The sequence below is a fragment of the Diabrotica undecimpunctata genome, chromosome 8 (assembly GCF_040954645.1).
Source record: "Diabrotica undecimpunctata isolate CICGRU chromosome 8, icDiaUnde3, whole genome shotgun sequence".
Lineage (NCBI taxonomy): Eukaryota > Metazoa > Arthropoda > Insecta > Coleoptera > Chrysomelidae > Diabrotica > Diabrotica undecimpunctata.
This window is the reverse complement of record NC_092810.1, coordinates 34,786,186-34,806,379: the sequence shown is the minus strand read 5'-3', so window position 1 is coordinate 34,806,379 and position 20,194 is coordinate 34,786,186. Positions and strand designations below refer to the sequence as shown.

The window sequence follows — 20,194 nt, the reverse complement described above, 5'->3', positions numbered from 1 at the left end:
TATTTCTCCATATTTTCCATTTACTTGATCTTTCACTTTAGTTTTAAGCTTTCCCTAGCTAGATATTGTGATGCCTAGATATTTAAACTTCATCACTTGTTCTATTACCTGACCTTTCACCTCCAATTTACATCTTAGTAAATTTGCTGTTACAACAATCTTAGCGAAGTTAGAATTCAACTCTGTTTCTGTATTGAGCTGGTAAATAACCTTCATCATCAATAACATAATCTATTCAGATTATTTTTAAGAGTCTTCTATAAATATATATTTCAAAGGCTTCTAAGCGTTTTAAAGTGTTTACTTTGAGCATCCACGTTTCATAGCCATATTAGAGAACTGAGTCAACATAGGGAATGAAACATGAGGGTAAATTTATGGTTGAGTGATTGATCTAACATCTAAATAAGTCCGATATTAAAGGAATTTAAACTTTTTTTTCCATTTTCTATTTTCAAAAAAACAGTTTATTTAGGTTTTTTTATAGAGATTTTCTTCATTTTATAGACTTCAAAATAGATCAAATCAATTTATTGGATTTTTATAGGTTATATATAATTTTAAGTAATTGGGATCTCCTTTAGGACATTAAAAAATTGGGGAAACACCTTTAAACCGCCAAAAACCATGTTTTTTCAGGGTTTTTTCGAGTTTTTGTGGGTTTTTTTTGAGATCGATACAAGCTCAATAAATATTTTCATTTTTTCGTTTTATGCGAATAAAAAGATAAGACCCAGAGCAATTTTACCATGCTACCACCAAAAACGTAATTTTTTGCTTTTTTTGTTGGGTTGCAGTCATAGTCCAGTCGTCAGGGAGTTGACCCCTAAAAATCATACGAACAATCTGAATTTTGCCGAGAGTATTAATTTTTGGGACCCCAAAAAAGATAGATGCAAAAAAGTTTACCACTTTTACCCCCGGGCTTTCCCCTAAAACCCCCCTTACAGGGGTTAAAAACGCAAAAAATCGATTTGTCGATAATCTGTACGACGTAGAAAAATATTATTAAGTTATTAGCACTTTTTGTGTAGAATGAACCGTTCTCTCAGAAACAACGCTTGAAGTGACCATCGATTTTGAATATCAGTTACGCGCGCAAAATCAATGTTCAATAAAAATTTCATTAGCTCGACGGTAAAAATTCGATATCTTTTGATCCAAGTGTCCTATAGACAAAAATCAAGATGCATTTAAAAGGTAAAGAGTGCAGCACATGTATGCAGTTTTGTATTTCGCCGCGAATAAACTTAGTTTTTATAAAGGTGTTAAATAAATAAATGTGTAATAAAATTGTAAATAAATACAATATTTCCCTTTCATTGATTAGCCACTATAAAGTTTCGATTACTAGAACCTTCAAAAGGTATAGCAGGAAATTTTAGTTTTGAGTTTTGAGTGGACGCCTGTCAAATAACTGGTTCACAATCTGTCCTATAACTGAAATATTTATTTAGACAGTTTTTTTATGTCTAGTTTGCAGTCATGCCCAAGATAAATGAATATAATGCAGAATCGATGGAAGCTACGGTAAATGAAGTCAAGAATAACAATATGTCATATAGATATGCGACAAAAAAATACGGTGTACCTAAATCGACGCTGGAATTTAAAATGAAAAATCCTGGTCATCAAGACACATGCGGTCTAAATTCAATTCTTTCGGCAAGAGAAGAGTCTGATCTTGAAAAGTTATTTTAGAAAAGTGAAATAACTGTTTTTATTTTTGCAGGTGAATAGAAGAGCTGGCAACAAAAGGATTCCCTATGAAACGAGAGGAAATTTTAAATAGTGTTCAATCATTTTTGCCTGAAAATCCACGGCCTAATTCCTTTAAAAACAACAGACCTAAAGATAGTTATAGCACTTTATATTTCAGACTTTACTAAAAATAAAATGATATTTGCTCCACTATTGGAAAAAGCAGTGGCGAATAATATTAAGAGGGACACTTTAGTTAATGGATTTCGTGCGTGTGGTTTATTCCCTTTCAACCTAGATGTAGTTGATTACACGAAGTGTTTGGGAAACAAATAGAGCGTCCTGAGGTAATATTATAAATCTTTTTTATTTACCTATAAGTTAATATCAACTTATCACATTTTTAGGTAAAGGGCTATTCCCGCGGATGGAGTTTTTTTGAAGAAGATTTAATCTTTAATTTAATCAGGTATTGACCTCGAATGAGATCGAACTTGGATTAGATCCATCTAAGAAGAAACCATTAGGTGCATCAGAAATTTAAACAAATTTGGATGCTAAATCTGAGAATCAACTTTCATAAGACCAAAAAATTAATATAACAGAAAATTTTGTCATAAAATTTGGTAAAGACATTATCTATAGTTTGTCACCTACTAGTAAAAGTATAGGTGACTACTTAATAGTTTCAGAAAAATCAACAAGAAAGAATAAACGCAATACCAAAAGAGTTTCCTTTGCTATAGCATCAAGAGAGTATCAAGAGAGTTTTAAAAAGAAACGTGCCTGAAAGTTAAGAATTAGAAAATGAAAAATTGGGGAGAAAACGAAAAAGAGAAGAGAGTGCAACAATAAAAGCTTTAAAACATATTACCTTAAATACTAACAAAAATAATTCATGTTTTCTGTACAAGGTTCGGACAATAAAAAATAATTACCTACCCAACATGTAATAGCGGCTAGAAAAGAATTCATCGACGATGTGTTCCGAAAAAATATAACGTACATGTTCCTGCAGAAGGTGTCACATGTGTTAGGTATACTGAGGAAAGTTATGATGGCGGTATTTCAGAAATAGAAAGTGAAGAAGACGGCAAAGTGTATAATGAAAAAGAACTTGACCACAGAATGTGGAAAAAGATTCAAAAAAATAGAAAGTGACGAGGATATCGAAACAGATTATGAAACAGAATCCAACCTCAAAATATGCGAGGAGCCGAAAAAAATAGAAAGCAATAAAGATTACTAGGATCAAGAATCAAAAGAAATTGGCAATAGGAAAGATAATGAAATAAAAGCTCAGAAAAAAAAAATGACAGCAATTTGTGCGACGAACTAAAACAAGTAGAAATTAGCGAAAGTAATGAAACCAACAACAAAGTTTATAAAAACCCGGATCGAAACAGACAATCAAATAAAAACTGAGAGCAAAATGTGTGAGGAACCAAAAACGGTAAGTGAAGAAGATCTTGGAGACTATGTAACAAAAGTGGGCCAGATGTCAGAAAATAATGCAAATGACGACATGGACGTTGAAGAACTATTTAGGTAATCTGTACCAAAATGAAATGAAAAATATAAGTGATTTATAGTAGGTAGATTTAATAAAAGTTTTTGAACACTGATTTCAACTTTTATGTGTTATTAATCATTACTTTGATAGTGTACAAGAACTAAAAATTTTGAGTCCAATAGTTGAATTTTTTGTCAAATAACTAATTGTTTTGGAACCGTTCAGATATTTTCAAATTTTCTAAAGAACTATTATACTAGGAATATTTAAAACCCGTTAACTTAGAATATTATATGTATACTATGATCTTCCCATACCAGTTTTACAAGTCTATCGTTATGCTGGTATGGGAAGAGATTCCCACAGGCAAAAGACCACTCGGACGTCCCAGAATGCGATGGAGAGATAACATCCAAGCAGATCTCCGGAAAATGAACATTCCATTTGATCCTAGGTCGATGGAAGACCGAACAAATTGGAAAAAAGTTGTACAGTCAGCCAAGACCCACCCAGGGTTGTAGCGCTACGTGATGATGATGATGATACTATGATCTGGCATATCAGAATAATATCCGTTGAAAATTACACCAGCTGCAGCGACTTAAAATTGAAAAAAGGCTTAACGGTCCAATAACTGGTATGTTTACTCTTAATCAATAGAGCGCGAGGAGAAACGATGAAGTGAAAACCTTCCAGAGAAGTTCCAAAGAACAAATAAAGTTGTTTATAGAGAGGGAGATATCGAAAATATCGGAAATTAAAGCTTTGGGAGCGTAGTGCAAATAGGAGAATAAATATTCGTACCGAGAAAAAACTTATTGAGTTGTGGATTCGAATCCGGCTAAGCATAGGTACTTTTTTTATTAAAAAACCGAAAAATTCTTTTGTTCGTGCGATTGGTACTCGCCTGAGATCCTGTAGTCGTTTTGACTCTTTGTAAAAACAAATAAATCGACTTTACGTACTAACCAGAGATTCATACAACACACGTCTACTTAACAATCATCATCCATTAACAATAATAACAGTCAACACATTATTATTCTGTTAATAACATTCATGACTGATATATTATATTAATTAATAAAAATTATAATATCGTTAGTTCAAAAAGCTATTTAAATATGAAAAAATCCAATGTAAATAATGATTTTACAAACTCATACAACTGATTATAAATAATTTTTCTGTTTATTTTTTTTTATTTTATCTTATTAAGAAGACTATGAAAACATTATTTATGATAAAATTTATCTGTCATAGAAACATTGAGGAAAATAAAATATTTGTTATCGGTACTCACCTTATATTGTGTTGTTAAGAAATTGTTTTTTAATAAATCAATTCACAATGGGAATTTACCTTTAAATTATTTGTACAAGTTTCTTTGACAAGTCGATATAAAGGAATGTTGTCGCCTTAGATTGAGAACCCGTTAAACTAATTTTAATAAAAACTTGAAATTTGAACCAAAATAGTACCGGTTTCGAAAATTTTGGAGGAATATCGTCGTTTTAGACTTTTTTCTTGTTGAACTACATTAGGCTGAAACATAACTAGCCCAGTTTAGTTAAAAAAAGGTCGAACAATTTTTCGCAGATATCTGAAGCTTTTAAGACATAGGTGGGGGTTACTAGATGACGAATAGATGAAAAAGTACTCGTATTTTTACCTTGCGTTTTTTTAAACAATAATTTATGGTCACAATTTGATTTTTTGTCTATAAGTTTTTTCTCTTATATTTTACATAAATAATATTTATATCATAGAATTTCATAGGATTCTTTAAGACTTAAACTATCTCAGAAGTTAAATGCATATTGCGTTTTCATCGAAATTATTTACAAAATAAACATTTAAAAAGGGGGTACGTTTTTACTTATAAACAATTGAAATAACTTCTATATTTTTCAAGCTACAGACTTGTACATACAACCATTGGATAGCTGGTGCAAAAACTCAGATTAAAAAAAAACCTTCTATAACCAATATGAACGAAGTTGGGGACTATTTTAAAAAAAATCATATCTCCATTGTTTATAATCATTAAGAAGTAAAATTTGCACAATTTTTGAATGAAAATCTAAACATTTATATTAAAACTTAGCTATAGCTATAAAATTGATCCAATTTTTCGAAACTTACAGCCCTTCGAAACGAAGGTATTTTCGAAAAATCGACATAAGAAAGTGGAGGGGATAGCTGTTTCAGCTCCGTTTTTTTTTCGTGATCGAAACTTCAAATTGAAACACGTAGGAAAAATTTACATTATCTAGGCTTCCATTGCAGCTAGAAGCCTCTTTTTTTAATCTACTTAGACATCCTCTATCCTGCTGGAAGATCCATAGAGCAACTAAAATATAAAGACCTTCATTTTGTCGAAGTACAGTGTTTGATGCAATACTAAGATTTCGGGAAACAGGACAATACACCAGGAGGCCAGTTCAAGGTAGACGAAGTGACGAAGAACCACAAGTCAAGTTGAAGATAGCTTTCTTATGTTACAGGGGTTACGCGATCGAACATTATCAGCACCAGTACTTGTTCAACGATTAAATGATGTCCATAGAAACACCGTTTATACCGTTCGAAGATTAAATGAATATTGAATAAAATCCAGAATAACTATCACGGGACCTCTATTAACAGCAGATCATCGGAGGCAACGTTTACACTTCGCTCGAGAACATCTTAATTGGGGCGTTGACGACTGGAGTGCTGTGCTTTTCACGGATGAGTCAAGATTTAACAGATACTGATCAGATAGGCGGTCAAGTATATGGAGAAGAGCTAGTGAACGGTATCAGCAATGTTGTTTTACTCCAAGAGTTCAATTTGGTTGAGGTGGTATAACTGTGTCGGCAGGCATTTCCCTAGAGGCCCATACAGAACTTGTTACAATTCTAGGGGGCAATTTTGAACTCTCAATGGTGTATTCAGCAATGTTTGGAAGATGTACAAGATGAACAGAATACATGGTCTTTGTATTAAACAACATGGTGGTCAAACTGTTTTTACCAAAGTTGAAGATGATTTTGTAGATGCAGTGATTACTTGTGCGAATTGGGGATTCCCATTAAATACATTGGATCTTCGTTTAACTGCAAAAGCTTACCTAAACCGTCTTGGGAAAAACTCACTCTTTAAAAATAATTTTTCCTGGGTATGATTGAGCTAAGGGGTTTTTAGAGAGAAATAAACAAACTTGAACGCTTAGGCAACAACATAAAAAGAGCTCGTGCTGCCGTCGATGCTGAAACATTAACAAATCTTTTGGAGGAATTGAGCAAAACACTTGAAGGTGTCGATCCTGCTACAATATTTAATTACGACGAAAGTAATTTAAGTGATGATTCGTGGAAAAAGAAACTAATTTATCAAAGAGGTGTCAAATATCCAGAATTATACTAAAAGTGCTGTGACAATTATGTTATGTGTTTCGGCAACTAAAGATATATTACCGCCTTATGTAGTTTCTAAGGCTACAAATTTGTGGGATCCTTGGGGTGAAGAATGTCCTAGGGGCACCCCATGTTGTGAAAAGAAATTCTGCAGTAAATGTATGCGTTATAATCGATCTAATCATGGATGGTTTGATGCAATTTGTTTTACCGATTGCTTTAAGACTATATTTTTGCCTCATGCTCGTTTAATTGAGGGAAAGAAGGTCTTAATAGGAGACAATCTTTCGAGTCATTTTACAAAAGAACTGCTCAATATTTGTAAAGATAATAACATTGCTTTCATTTGTCTTCCACCAAATGCAACGCATCTTTGCCAACCCCTCGACTGAACCAATGAAGAATTATTGTAAACAATTACTGCACGAGTGGAAGAAAGCCAATCCAAACTCATCGTCTGTTGAGAAAAGTTTGTTGCCAAGATTATTAAAAAACCTTTTGAGAAAATGGCGCCGTCTGCTGAAGTTAACGCTAGAAAGGGGTTTTATGCTTGTGGTATTTGTCCTTTCTCTAAAGATAAACTTTTAGCAAAAATTCCTAGTGAGAAGCAAACCACTCATCGAAACAGTGCTGATGCATCAGAGGTATTGTACAAGACACAAAGTAATATTGCTGAGGAAACATAATACTTTCACATTAATGATATAGAAGCAAATTCATGGGTTGTAATAGAATATCAAACTAAGAAGAATATTAAACATTTTATAGGACAAATTTCAGCGATTAAATATGATTAAGCTAATGATAAGTTCCTAAAACTCTCAAAATTGGGAAAATTTATATGCCTGATATTCTTGACGAAGACAATGTTTCTCCAAGTAACATAAAAAAGTATTAATTCCGCCAAAAATTAGCCGAAGAGGCGAGCTGTGTTTTGTTTTGGACTTGTCTGCATGTAATTTTAAATAAGTAACTTTCTTTTTGTAATAAAAAGTTTTTATTAAAATGTTTATTATAATTTAAAATCATTTTAGTGTGTTTATCTTCACCCCAGTTAACCAAAAATCATCATTTTTATTAAGTTAAACCACAGGCAGTCAACTTCACCCCAATCAGAGTGACCAAACAAGCAATTTATTTTTTTTTTGAGTTCGGATTTTTAAAATACCCGATGTTTTTTTTACTAAAATTAAAGTTAAGACGTATACACATATTATACAAAAATATATGATATATTTTATTTTATTCTCTAGGAAACATCTTTAGTTGAAGTTGAAAAACGGTCAACTACACCCCATTTTACGGTAGCCGTTTTGCTTACATATTATGTAACTGTTGGTCTAATAACTGTCCCGTATATTTTTATTTTTGTCTTTCTTACGTACGTATTTAGATTTCATTAACGTTCTTAATGCTTTTAAATTTTTTGTTCCCTTCTGCTATTCCCGTTTTAGTTTCCGATTCTTCGTAGCTTTTTATTTATTCTCACTCCTAGATGTATAAACTTCTACCATTTGGAAATGTAATTAACTCCTCTTCCACTTGCACTATAAAGTTTTCTTCTCCCTTGTTTTCTGTTACCATCACCAACAATTTTTCCTCTTCTTGATTATCAAGAGCCCAAATGTTTTTGTTTGTTTTATTAAATGATTAACTATTTTTATTAATTCTTCTTCACTTATCGCTATAATTGTTTTTTTAAGTTATGATGGTAATTAATCAATTATATAAATAGATCATGCTATTTAATTAAAATCACATTTGATCTAGCACGTCTTTATTGGCCACGCCATCTCAACAGGAAGCTATCAAAAGCTGGCGATACTTGCGCAACCCACTTTACATTAGAGGGTAGTGTGCAGAGTCTAACTCTTAACAAAACCAGTCTGTAGTAAATTGGTTGTACTGCAGCTATTAGGTTTATTGTACATTTTCCATTCCTTCATGATACGCATTTTAGGAAACCATGTGCCGGCTGATACAGGTCTTGATAATGGGTGTCATATGTTTTTAGAGTCAATCGGTAGTATCCAAATCTTAAGTGTTTGCCCTCTACGATCTAATGAATCGGAGCCACGTAAGATATGGTTAACTGTTTCACGACCTCTGCTACAGATTCTGCATCTTAAGTCTCAATGGAACAGTCTTATTGTAAGTAGGTATCATTTTAAGCACATGTCAGTCTTTATCATGGTATATAATATGTTTTTAATATAATTAATTTTTTGTTCTTGTTCTGTAATTAACTAGATTATTCATTATCTTTATTTTGATGTAAGCTTGATTTGTTTCTAATTCAAATAATTTCAACAATATGGAGCTGTATGGAACTAACAATAAAATAAATACATGTTTATCTAAAAATAATATATTTGTTTAAATTAAATATACATAATTAATAATAATATAATAAACATATTAATCATTCACAATCATTGCACTTAAGATTTAAGAAATTGGTACATTGTATATAAAACAATTTTTGGTTGCCTAATTTTAAGGGTTTAAATATATTTAAATAAAGTACGAATAAAATGAGTTTGGTAATTTTTGTGAAAACCAAAAATTATATTTTTCCTACAACGACTAAGGCAAAGGACAATCACAGACAGTCAGTTTGTGGAAACTCAATAAATTTGCTCTAGAACAATATTTGACACAATTTTCCAACAATTAAATTTCAAATCGTAAAATAGGTCATATGTAGTTGCTCATAGTTTTTTTTGTAACCACAATAGGGGGCGTTTACTTATTGATTAGACATTCGTATATAGCATCGTAATATTTTTTTCTCCCAAGTCCGTTCTATGTCATCAATAATTATTTAGAATCATTTTTATAATTTTAAAATTTGGTACTAAAATGTTTTACCTTAAATAGCATCAGAAAAACGGTACACCATTGGACCTTTAATTTATTTGCGCTAATGATTATTAAAAACCAGAAAAAACAAAAAAATCAAAACAAGAATAGGCCAGAAATATGTACAATAAATTGAAGCAAATTATCTATAACCGAAAACTAAGCTTAGACATCCGAATTAGAGTTATCAAATGCTACGTTTGGTGAGTCGTTCTGTATGGAGTTGAAGCCTGGACATTAAAATTAAATACCGTGAAACTGCTAGAAGCCTTTGAACTGTGATTTTATCGCAAAACGTGTAGAATATCATGAAAATAGTGTAGTTCTATCAATAAAACTAGAAAAAACAATTAAATAGTGGTTTTAGCAGCATGTGTATTCGTTAATTTAATATTTTGAATTGTTTAACGATACCTTCATTCAAAAACATTATAATTATAGAAATTGTTCTAACTATTTATATATTCAGTTTTATAAATCTCGACCAATTTGAAAAAACCAAAAATCTTTTGAATATTTTGCCAAGGAATAATTGGCTTCGTATTTAAATTTATTTGTACAAATTCATTACATTTATTGCTGTAATTTTTGCTTATGTGATAATAAAATAATAGTGGTAATCTAGATTTTTCTCTACATTCTCTATAATATCGAGGATATGGCAACGCTGTGCCAAAATGACGAACAGTAGATAGTTAACAAAAGTTTTCAAGAAATATTTAATAGGCGATATAGGAACTGATATGGAACGGCAACAAAACTAAAAGATACATTTTTATACTCTCTTTGAAGGAGAAGACACAGTTTTATTGACAACTGATAAACAGTACCACTATGTCCAGGAAATATTCGAAGAAACATATACATTGAAAATGTAATAATTAGACAAGGTACAGAGTATAAATCACTTTTGACAAAGACATTCAAAACAGACCAACCAATAAAAAATGTGTCATTCAGAAAAAGTTATCTCTTTCCTACCAAAAAATATTCCCTAATATAAAAAAATGTATGTGCGGATAAGTCGGTATTTGACGCATGCGTGATATGTACTCGCATCTGTCATTACATTAGTTCCGTCGTTAAAGAATACCTACCATTCTTTTATATGGTGCTAAAACATTGAAAATGGCTGATGTTCATAATAAAATCATCAGTCAAATTTGTGAGAAAAACATTACGATTGATAGATAGATAGTACGTATATATAAGAATTTTGATAAAAAATAATGATTCAAAAGAAAAATGTACATTTTTCCTACAAAGATATTTCTATTACGTATGCGCGTAATACAAATGTATGCGCGGATACGGTATGCGTCAGTATTTGACGCATGCGTGATATGTAGTCGCATTTGTCATTACATTACTTCTGTAGCTTGAAGAATGCCAACCAGTCGTTTACATGGTGCTAAAACATTGAAAATGTCTGATGTTCATAGAGAAATCAGTTAATTTGTGGGAAAAACATTACGATTGATAGAGAGATAGTACGTATATAGGTCAGACTCTTTGAAAAATTGGTTTCCCAAATGTCCAGGACTCAAGAGCTCATCTGATCATTAAGCTAGTAAGAATTGTGTCCAAAAAATGAGTTATTCAATAGTAACACGTCCATTTTCCTACAAAAATATTTCTATTACGCATGTGCGTAATAAAAATATATACATGGCTAAGTCGGTATTTGAAGCATGTGTACTTTGTAGTCGCATCTGTCATTGCATCACTTCTGTCGGTAAAGAATGCCAACCATTCGTTTACATGGTGCTAAAACATTTAAAATGGCTGATGTTTATAGTGAAATCAATCAAATTTGTGGGAAAAACATTGCCATTCATAGATAGATAGTACGTATATAGGGTAGACTCTTTGAAAAATGGGTACCTTCAAATGTCCAGGACTCAAGAGCTCATCTGATCATTTAGTTAGTAAGAATTGTGATAAAAAAATGGGTTATTCAATGGTAAAACGTCAATTTTTCGTACAAAAATTTGCGTCCACTTTTATTACGCGCATGCGTAATAAAAATGTATGTACGGATAATTATTACAAATTAATTATTACAATATTTGACGCATGCGTAATAAGGACTTGAATGTCATTACATTACTTCCTTCAGTTAAAAATGTCAATCATTCGTTTTTTTTTTGTGCTGAAGCAATGAAAATGGCTGATGTACCTAATGAAATCTGTGAAATTGCGGGAAAAACATAACGACTAATGGAACGGTAAGTAAATAGATCAAACTCTTTGAAATTAGGCGCTTCATATATCTATTCTTTAACAGCTCATCTGATGATTTAGCTATAAACAATTTTGATCAAAAAATGAGTTATTCAGTAGTAAAATAACTGTCCATTTTTCCTACAAAAATATTGCGGTAAAAATGTATGCGCGGATAAGTCGGTATTTGACGCATGCGTGATCTGTATTCGCATCTGTCATTAAATTACTTCCATCGGTTAAGAATGTCAACAATTCGTTTTCTTTGTGCTAAAGCATTGAAAATAACTGATATTCATAGTGAAATCAGTCACATTTGTGGAAAAAACATTAAGACTGATGAAATGGTAAGTAATAGGTCAAACTCTTCGCAAAAATGTTTATAATAGATTTCTTCACATGTTCAGGACTCAAGAGCTCATCGGACCACTTAGCTATTAACAATTTTGAGCATACGCCGTACAACTGTGGAAAAAATGAGTTATTCAGCAGTATAACGCCTATTTTTCCTACAAAATTGTTTCTATTGCGCATGCGCACAATAAAAATGTATGCTCGAATAAGTCGGTACTTGACGCATGCGTGCTCGCATTACATTACATCACTTCCGACGCTTAAGAATGTCAACCAATCGTTTTGCCACCAAACGGTACGTAAATAGTTCAGGCTATTCGAAAATATACGCAGAAATGTTCATAATTGGTTCCTTCAAATATCCAGGACTCATCATTCAGTTACTAACAATGTTCATCATACTGAGTTATTCAGTAGTTACTCAGAAGTAGAACTTTCTTTTTCCTAGAAAAATATTTGTATTACGCATGCGCGTAATAAAAATGTATGTGTGGATAAGTCGGTATTTGACGCATGTGTACTTTGTGCTCGCATATGTCATTGCATCACTTCCGTCAGCTAAGAATGTCAACTATCGTGAAATAAATACTGTGATTCGTTTTCATTGCGCTAAAGCATTGAAAATGGGTCATATTCATAGTAAAATCAGTCAAATTTGTTGGGAAAACATTACGACTAATGGAATGGTACGTAAATAGGTGATTTTGTATTGGTGAATGGTAACTTTGGTACAAGTGATGCTCTTTTTGTATTGGAAAAACCCCTGGGTAGGCCAGCGACATGATGACAGTTATGAGATCAAAACTGCGGCAGTTTTGCCGTATTGCGGTATTCAGTCACGTGACGGCCTTACACAAGAATGGGGTTCAAAAGTGGTTGCATTATACGATATTTACCTTAAACCACGAAAATACATTATTGTTACAAAAACTAGAATTGTTTCTGTTTTTATTTCAAAATACTTTAAAAACACGTCAAGTATTTTATTGAAATAAAAATGAATCAAGTCTCTAGTGTACTTCTAAAACCCATTTGTGTGTCATTGCCTAATTAAGAAGTAATCGCCCCGTTAAAAGAATTAAAAGAACCTAAAAAGACCTCAAACTTCACCCACATTCTATATCATTTAGTGACAGCTGCCTCTCTCCCTCCTGTAAATATATATTCATCGCCTTATATAACAAATAAGTTCCTAGCATGCATTTCTCTTTCCGTCTCCACATCGATGCTGTGCCATAGAAGTCTCCGATCCTCATATTCGAAACGTTCTCCAGTTTTAGAGCTGCTATCATGGCGGCTTCCCTGGTATAGGCCTCAACGGGGATTATATTGTGGAAAATATGTAGACAGATCACCCCCGATCTGTTGTTCCATATATCTACGATGGTCTTGAGTTTCTGATTTGGAGTCACGGGGTTGTTCTGTCTATAGTGTGTTACTGCGTCGTAGAGATGGGAAAATGGACGGTTTTTCTTACCTAAAATAAAATATAGGATTGAGTTTACCGAAAGTACAAGCTGAATATAGCCGCAAAAATGTCAACCATGAAATAACATATTTCGGTTTGGCAGTGTTGGGATGTTTTTATAATGCATATTGTATGCTTCAAATATAAAGAGAGAAAGCTTTTAAAAAGTACATTTTGATTATACTATTTTATGAATTCTGCAATTTTTAATTTATATGAAACAATAACGAGTAAATATTTGTCTCTTTCGAGATTATTTGCAAACATATATTGCAATCTGGCAACTGCTGATTTGACGATTGCCAAAACAAATTCTAATAATTAACTGCAATTAATCTCCAAAGAAACAAATATTTACTCATTCTTGTTTTATATAAATCAAAAATTGCAGAATTCATAACATAATATAATCAAAAAGTGCTCTTCTAAAGCTTTGTCTCTTTATATTTAAAGCATACAGCATATATGTATAATATAAAAACATACCAACACTGCTAAACCAAAATTTTTTGTTCTATGTTTGACATTTGCGGCTATAATCAGCTTGTACTTTCGGTAAACTCAACCAAATATAATTGTTATTTTACGATAACATAATAGTTCTTTTCCAATCAATGTAATCTAAAAATTACAAAATATCTACTACTATCACACTATCCTTCAATATCAACCCGGAATTCTTTTTAACTATATAACTAAACAAAGAAAAGTTACGTACCTTTTCCAACATAGAATACTGAAGAAAGGAACGTTTCCCAAACATCTTTGGAGTTCATCTTATCCGCCCTGCACGGTAGATTATTCGTTTTTCTCGGATCTAACAACAAATAAGCAAACGACGACTTACAATTCCCCTCTCGCCATTTTCTCGTTGTAGATGGACAGCTGAATTCCTTTACAAGCGCATCTTCCAATAATTTGTAAGCAGATAGATTGGTGGTCCAACTGGGATTTTTAAGAGTTGCCTCTATTTCCGGAGAATACACTGAAATTTTGTTGAAAACATTTACTATATGTTTGGTTGAGACACAAAAAGTGATATACATTGTGAAAAAAATAGAATAAACATATCAAACATGACAAAACAGAATTGACAACTCATCTGATAAATAAGAAACCATGTTTTTTGTTACCGCTCACTTATCGAGTAGTGATCGTAAAGCATTTCCCGTGTGTCATTACTTGAGTAGTTTTGCTTATGCTTTGCACATCTATGACATTATTAAGGATTTATTTTTTACATTACATCTCTTTTGTAAAGTGTAATACTTCCCTTAATCCTGTTTGTGATTTTCTGTGTAATTAAGTGAATCAGAGTGACAGATGATTAGAAATACAGGTTAAGTAGAAGAGGTTACGGTGCAGAAGCACATGGTAGAAATGTGCAATGTCTAAGTGGTATCTATTAATATTGAGTATAAAATAAAGCTAAGGAACAAAGAGTTTCTGAGTTTTAATCTAAAATCCAACAGTTTCTGGGCCCAGAAAACTCTTCTTCTCATTGCGCCGTCTCCTTTCGAAGGTTGGCGATCCAAATGGCAATTGTAGTTTTGGAAACTGCTGCGCGAACGATATCTGCGGATGAGCGGTCGAACCATCTCCTCAGGTCTTTCAGCCACGAGTTCTGGCGTCTTTCTACTGATCTTTTGCCCTGTACTTTTCCTTCCAGTATAACTTGAAGTAATTTATATCTTTCGCCTCTCAACACATGACCCAAGTATTGCATTTTCCTCTCTTTGATTATTCTTAGTAATTCTTTTTGTTTACACATTAGTAAAAGTAGAAGTACCTCAACATTAGTAACTCTTTGTACCCATGGAATCCTCAACAACATGGAATCCTCAGAAAACTCTATAGAAATAAAATATGGCAAGTACAGTAAAGAATACATTTCATATTGAACTTTTGAATGGGGCCAATTATTCTGCATGGAAATATAGAATTAAAGTTATTTTGGAAGAAAAAGAAGTTGAAGAATGGATTACTACGGAATTCAGTGAAAATAATTATTATACTGCAGTGTCACAAAAGTCAGCAGCGAAACAGAAAGATGAAGCTTGTTGGTCAATAATTGTACAATATATAAATGACAGTCATTACGAGGTTATTCGAGATAAACCAAAAGCTTATAATATGTGGCATGCTTTGCAGCACCGATATAAAAAAGGGGACTACCTTGACAAATGATTTTGAGAAAGAAATTCTATTAAGAATTTCTTTCTAATCTTAGAATTAGAATTCTAATTTAATTAGATTAGCAAGTAAGGTAGATTAAGGACATGACTGGACGAATGACTGGGTATTAGACGACGGATGAAAGGATTCGATGCTTGCTCGCTCTCGACTGCACTTGGTGCAGAAAAGGGAAAGCAAGTATCGGCACACACAACCATCATTATATCGCCGAACGAAATTGCTTTGACCGGTAGTGATAAAGCCAAATGGGCTAACCTACCACTTAAATGTAAATACACGTAAATCTCCCATTGCCTGACGGGGGATACCGCGAAATAGTCGAGACCTGGCTCAAAGACCAGGGGGCGGAGGAAAGCCGGGGCTGGTTGTACCGCAGGAGGACAACCTACCTCGGTGGGTTTGGGAAGGTGTGTGTGGGAAGTAGGAATAAGTCTTTGTTTTATATAGATATATATTTTTATAGATATATTTATAAAATATATAAAAATAAAAATATAATACAAAATTTTGAACACCCAGTATTAACATTGGCAAATTTTTTTATGCTTAAATAAAAATAGAGTTTAGTACACGCTGAAAAAGAGTTTTTGTTTTTTCAGCATAAATATTAACCACAATATTAATTTTTGAAGTTGCATGTGTAATATGAAAAATTTTTCAAAAACTTTAAATATCTCAAAAACGGCTATTTTTTCGAGAATGGTATCCCAATAAAAATCGATCCAGAATGTTACGTAGATTTTCTATTTAAAATAAGAAACTTAATGGCGACTTCCGGTGCAACCGGAAGTGCTAGAAGGATGCAAATATTTAAAAAATGAAGAATGCTTTGCATAACCCATTATTTGCAAGTTTGCAGAAACCAGTGACGACCAGAACTTTGAAAACTTTTAACCAACATGTTGCGTGAATGACCCTGTATATTTCATACTTAATGTTTATCAATTTACATTATGATATTCAATTATAATAGTATCAAGACTTTCATAAATCTATGAAATAAAATTTATGTTATATGAATTGTAATATTATTTTGTTAATTATAATGGTTACGATTTTCATGTTTCAACATTTCAAATCGAGGAGTATTGGATTTTTGTACTTGGCAACACTGGTTCACCATGTCTTTAGTGATTCCGGTTGTCAACTGTCAATTGTAATCCTATATTTCTAGAATGTAGCACATGTTTTAGTTTTTAGTACTTTTGTAGAATAAAGTAATTGAATAATTCACTGCGAACTCTTTATTACCATCATTGGGGAACAACAAATTCTAATACTAATTATGTCGAGTATTTCCAATAAACATGACATATTATGTTTCTCTAATCTTACACATTAAACATTCCAGTTAGTCATCGCATTTTTATTTTATCTCACATTGAAAGATGTATCTCACATACAATTTCCCGTCTTCACTGCCGATAAGAATTGCTGTGTAAAAATGTCAAATATTTACAATGCACTAATTTGGCTTATAAATAAACCTTTTAAGAACTGAAAAAAATCCAGAAGACACATAAATAAATAACAAATCAATGTATGATAGAAAAATAATAGGATTTTCGTTTTAAATTCAGCAAAATATGTTTATACAAGAGGTCGCTCATACAAAAAGTGGTCCTAATTTGTATAAATCCATTTTTAGGTTGTGATACGGGCCTCAAACAACTAAAAACAATGTTTTTAATTTAAAGTATAAGAAAGTAATAGAACAAGGTTTGGTGAATTCAAAAATAATTGTGTGTTTTTCAGTCTTCAATCATCATTGATCGTTTTTTTATTGTTTATAAGTTGAAAACGATCAACTTTAGAGAAAAATTACAATTAATATTTTTTATTCAGAATGATCCAAAAAATGATAAATTAACTTTGAAAAAATTAAAGGCAAACATCGAGCACAATTTTAATAATCAAATCTTGCCCAAGTACTTTCGCTTTCTACAGCATCATCAGGGGCATTTCGTCAAATTTGGGCTATCCAGCAAGCGCAGAATGTAATAAACATGAATTTAAACATAAATTGTACATAACACTACACTAAAACAAGGACAAACAGTTTAAAATTATTTAAAAAAATTATTCTACGCTACATTCTTGTCGGCAACAGGAGAGAGAATGCCTCATTATCTCTCCTGTAACGTAAGAATAATTGTAACGTAGAATAATTTTTAAATAATTTTAAACTGTTTGTTTTGTTTAGCAGTAATTGGAGTTGTTCAGCAGAGCTTGCCATAATCACGGTGTCATCTGCATATCTTATGTAGTTAATAGATCTTCCGTTAATTATTATTCCTTCACTTTGAGATAGTAATGTTTCTTCAAAAATGGCTTCACTATATACATTAAATAATAATGGGGTCATAATGCATTTTTTTTCATCATCATTCATATATTTCGTTATTATTGGAACTTTGTCCTTGGCCACACAGGTTCACAATGTTAGTAGTGATTCCGGTTGTCAACTGTTATGGGCCCAGACAAAAAAAAATGGCTAAAGCAATTGTGAATGTTTCCCAGCTGACAATTACTACAAATTTTAACCATTTGAAATTCAGAGTAACAATACTACTAGAAGAAAGGCAATTATCAGACGTATTGGAGAAAACAGAGCAAGATTACAGTGAAGCAAAAGGGAAAGCAGAGTTTAAACTAAAAGATCCCAAAGGTAAAAGCTCATAGTGCAATGTTTAACAGACAAACACTTGAATTTACGTAAACGATGCAAAAGAAATGATTAAGAAGATTAGGACACATAAATAGACACAATTTAAAGATATTAGGACTACCTGATGATTCAAAAATTTGTAAAGATTAAATGGAAGTTAAACGTACTCGTAAACCATTTTATAAATGTTATAAATACACAACAACGATTGGTCACTTAATACACTCAAATATTGCAGTAACTACACCGACATCTGCAGGTTATAAATATTTTCAAGTATTATACTATAAAAATTTTCAATTGAAGGTGAATCATCTGAGAGCTAACGGCAACAATGTTAAATATAAGAAATAAATTCTTACCGGTACTTACCGGGGTCATTTTTATTGTGTATGCTTCGGTTATGTGAATAAGTAGAAAGTAAGATGGTCCCAGGACATTTGCCCCGTAACAAGGAGGACAGTAAAATTCTAACTAATATTCCTTAGAGACAATTAATTGGAAAACTGATGTACTTATCAACAATTGTAGTCCAGACATGAGTTATGCAGTAACATTGAGCAGATTTTTAGATTAATTTTGTTACTCACCTCTTTTTGATTCGATTTTTCTGCTCTGTTCACGGACATGGGGCGATTGTTTCCTCAGCTGATGCAATTTCTTCAAATGCACCCTCATGGTAGTGGCAGTAATAGGTCCGGGATTAAAACCTAGGATGGTAAGCTCTCTCCGCAGAGTAGCAGCATCATAGTTAATGGTTTCGGGCAAGGATGACATCTTGGATGATAACGTTTTAACGCTCCCATTGGTCTCACTGAAAATTGCAGTAGGTATGGGTAAATAAAGGCAGATGTTGTGCTGATATGCAAATTATGCTAGAGAAGAGTCGGTTTGTATAAAAGTTGTTCTTTGTATAAAAGTAGTCTTGTATAAAAGTTGTATTTTCAGCTTTTATACAAACCGACTCTTCCTAGCATACCTGACAAACCTAATACCTGGCGTGCTACTAACTAGGAGGACAGAAGTGATCACCACTACAATCAGGTGCAAAAGTAATAATCCCAAATAGCCTTATTACAATATTACCGTAGGAAAGATTTCACCTGCCACAGAGATTCTGAATAGAGTTGTAAGTAATTAGAAATAGATCTTTATTTACTGTAATATTTATGTATACTTGGTTTAATGTTTTTTTTTATATTTGATACTTATATGACTTTCCAGATTTTTGAATTTTGACATAACAGGGAAAATGTACATATATATATATATATATATATATATATATATATATATATATATATGCTTTTCTATTTAAAATCGTAAATTTTTTATTTTAATCGAAGGAACATTTTGTTGGTTAAACCACTTATTGAAAATTTTTCTGAGGGTAATACATGGTCGTATCTACAATAAATGAACTGGAGAGACACTGTTTGGAATGAATGTACTTGCTCAAAGATGTCGAGATATATCTGTAGACATATACTGTTGTTTTATTGACTTTCAAAAGGCATTTGATCGTGTTAAGCACTCTATATTGATCGAAGCTCTAAAAGATATTGGCTTGGACGGCGGAGATGTACGAATAATTGCAAATTTATATTGGAATCAAACAACATCAGTTTTAGTGGATGGTGTTGAATCACAGGCTCTTAATATTAAAAGAGGAGTACGGCAGGGATGCCTCTTGTTACCCCTGCTTTTCATTGTTTACTCCGAAAGAATTTTCGGAAAAGCACTTTCTGAAAAACAAGAAGGAATTTGTGAACGGTGAAGTCATCAATAATTTGCGATATGCGGACCAT

General features: G+C 32.3%; 2 protein-coding genes across 2 annotated transcripts in view; both read right to left on the bottom strand.

Moving 5' to 3' along the window:
* Positions 1-4,675, bottom strand: part of LOC140447418 (alpha-N-acetylgalactosaminidase-like) — a 57,418-nt gene extending 52,743 nt beyond the window's left edge. Inside the window, exon 1 of the mRNA XM_072540059.1 lies at positions 4,518-4,675. The gene's annotated coding sequence lies outside the window, so the exon portion shown is untranslated. The remainder of the gene's footprint in view (positions 1-4,517) is intronic.
* Positions 4,676-8,973: 4,298 nt separating this feature from the next.
* The window catches only part of LOC140447417 (uncharacterized), a 54,408-nt gene continuing 43,187 nt past the window's right edge, over positions 8,974-20,194 (bottom strand). The window contains exons 5-7 of the mRNA XM_072540057.1: positions 18,977-19,200; positions 14,241-14,507; positions 8,974-13,531 (exon numbers count right to left, since the gene is read on the bottom strand). Coding sequence (XP_072396158.1) covers positions 13,161-13,531; positions 14,241-14,507; positions 18,977-19,200 — 862 coding nt within the window. The 3' untranslated portion in view covers positions 8,974-13,160. The remainder of the gene's footprint in view (positions 13,532-14,240; positions 14,508-18,976; positions 19,201-20,194) is intronic.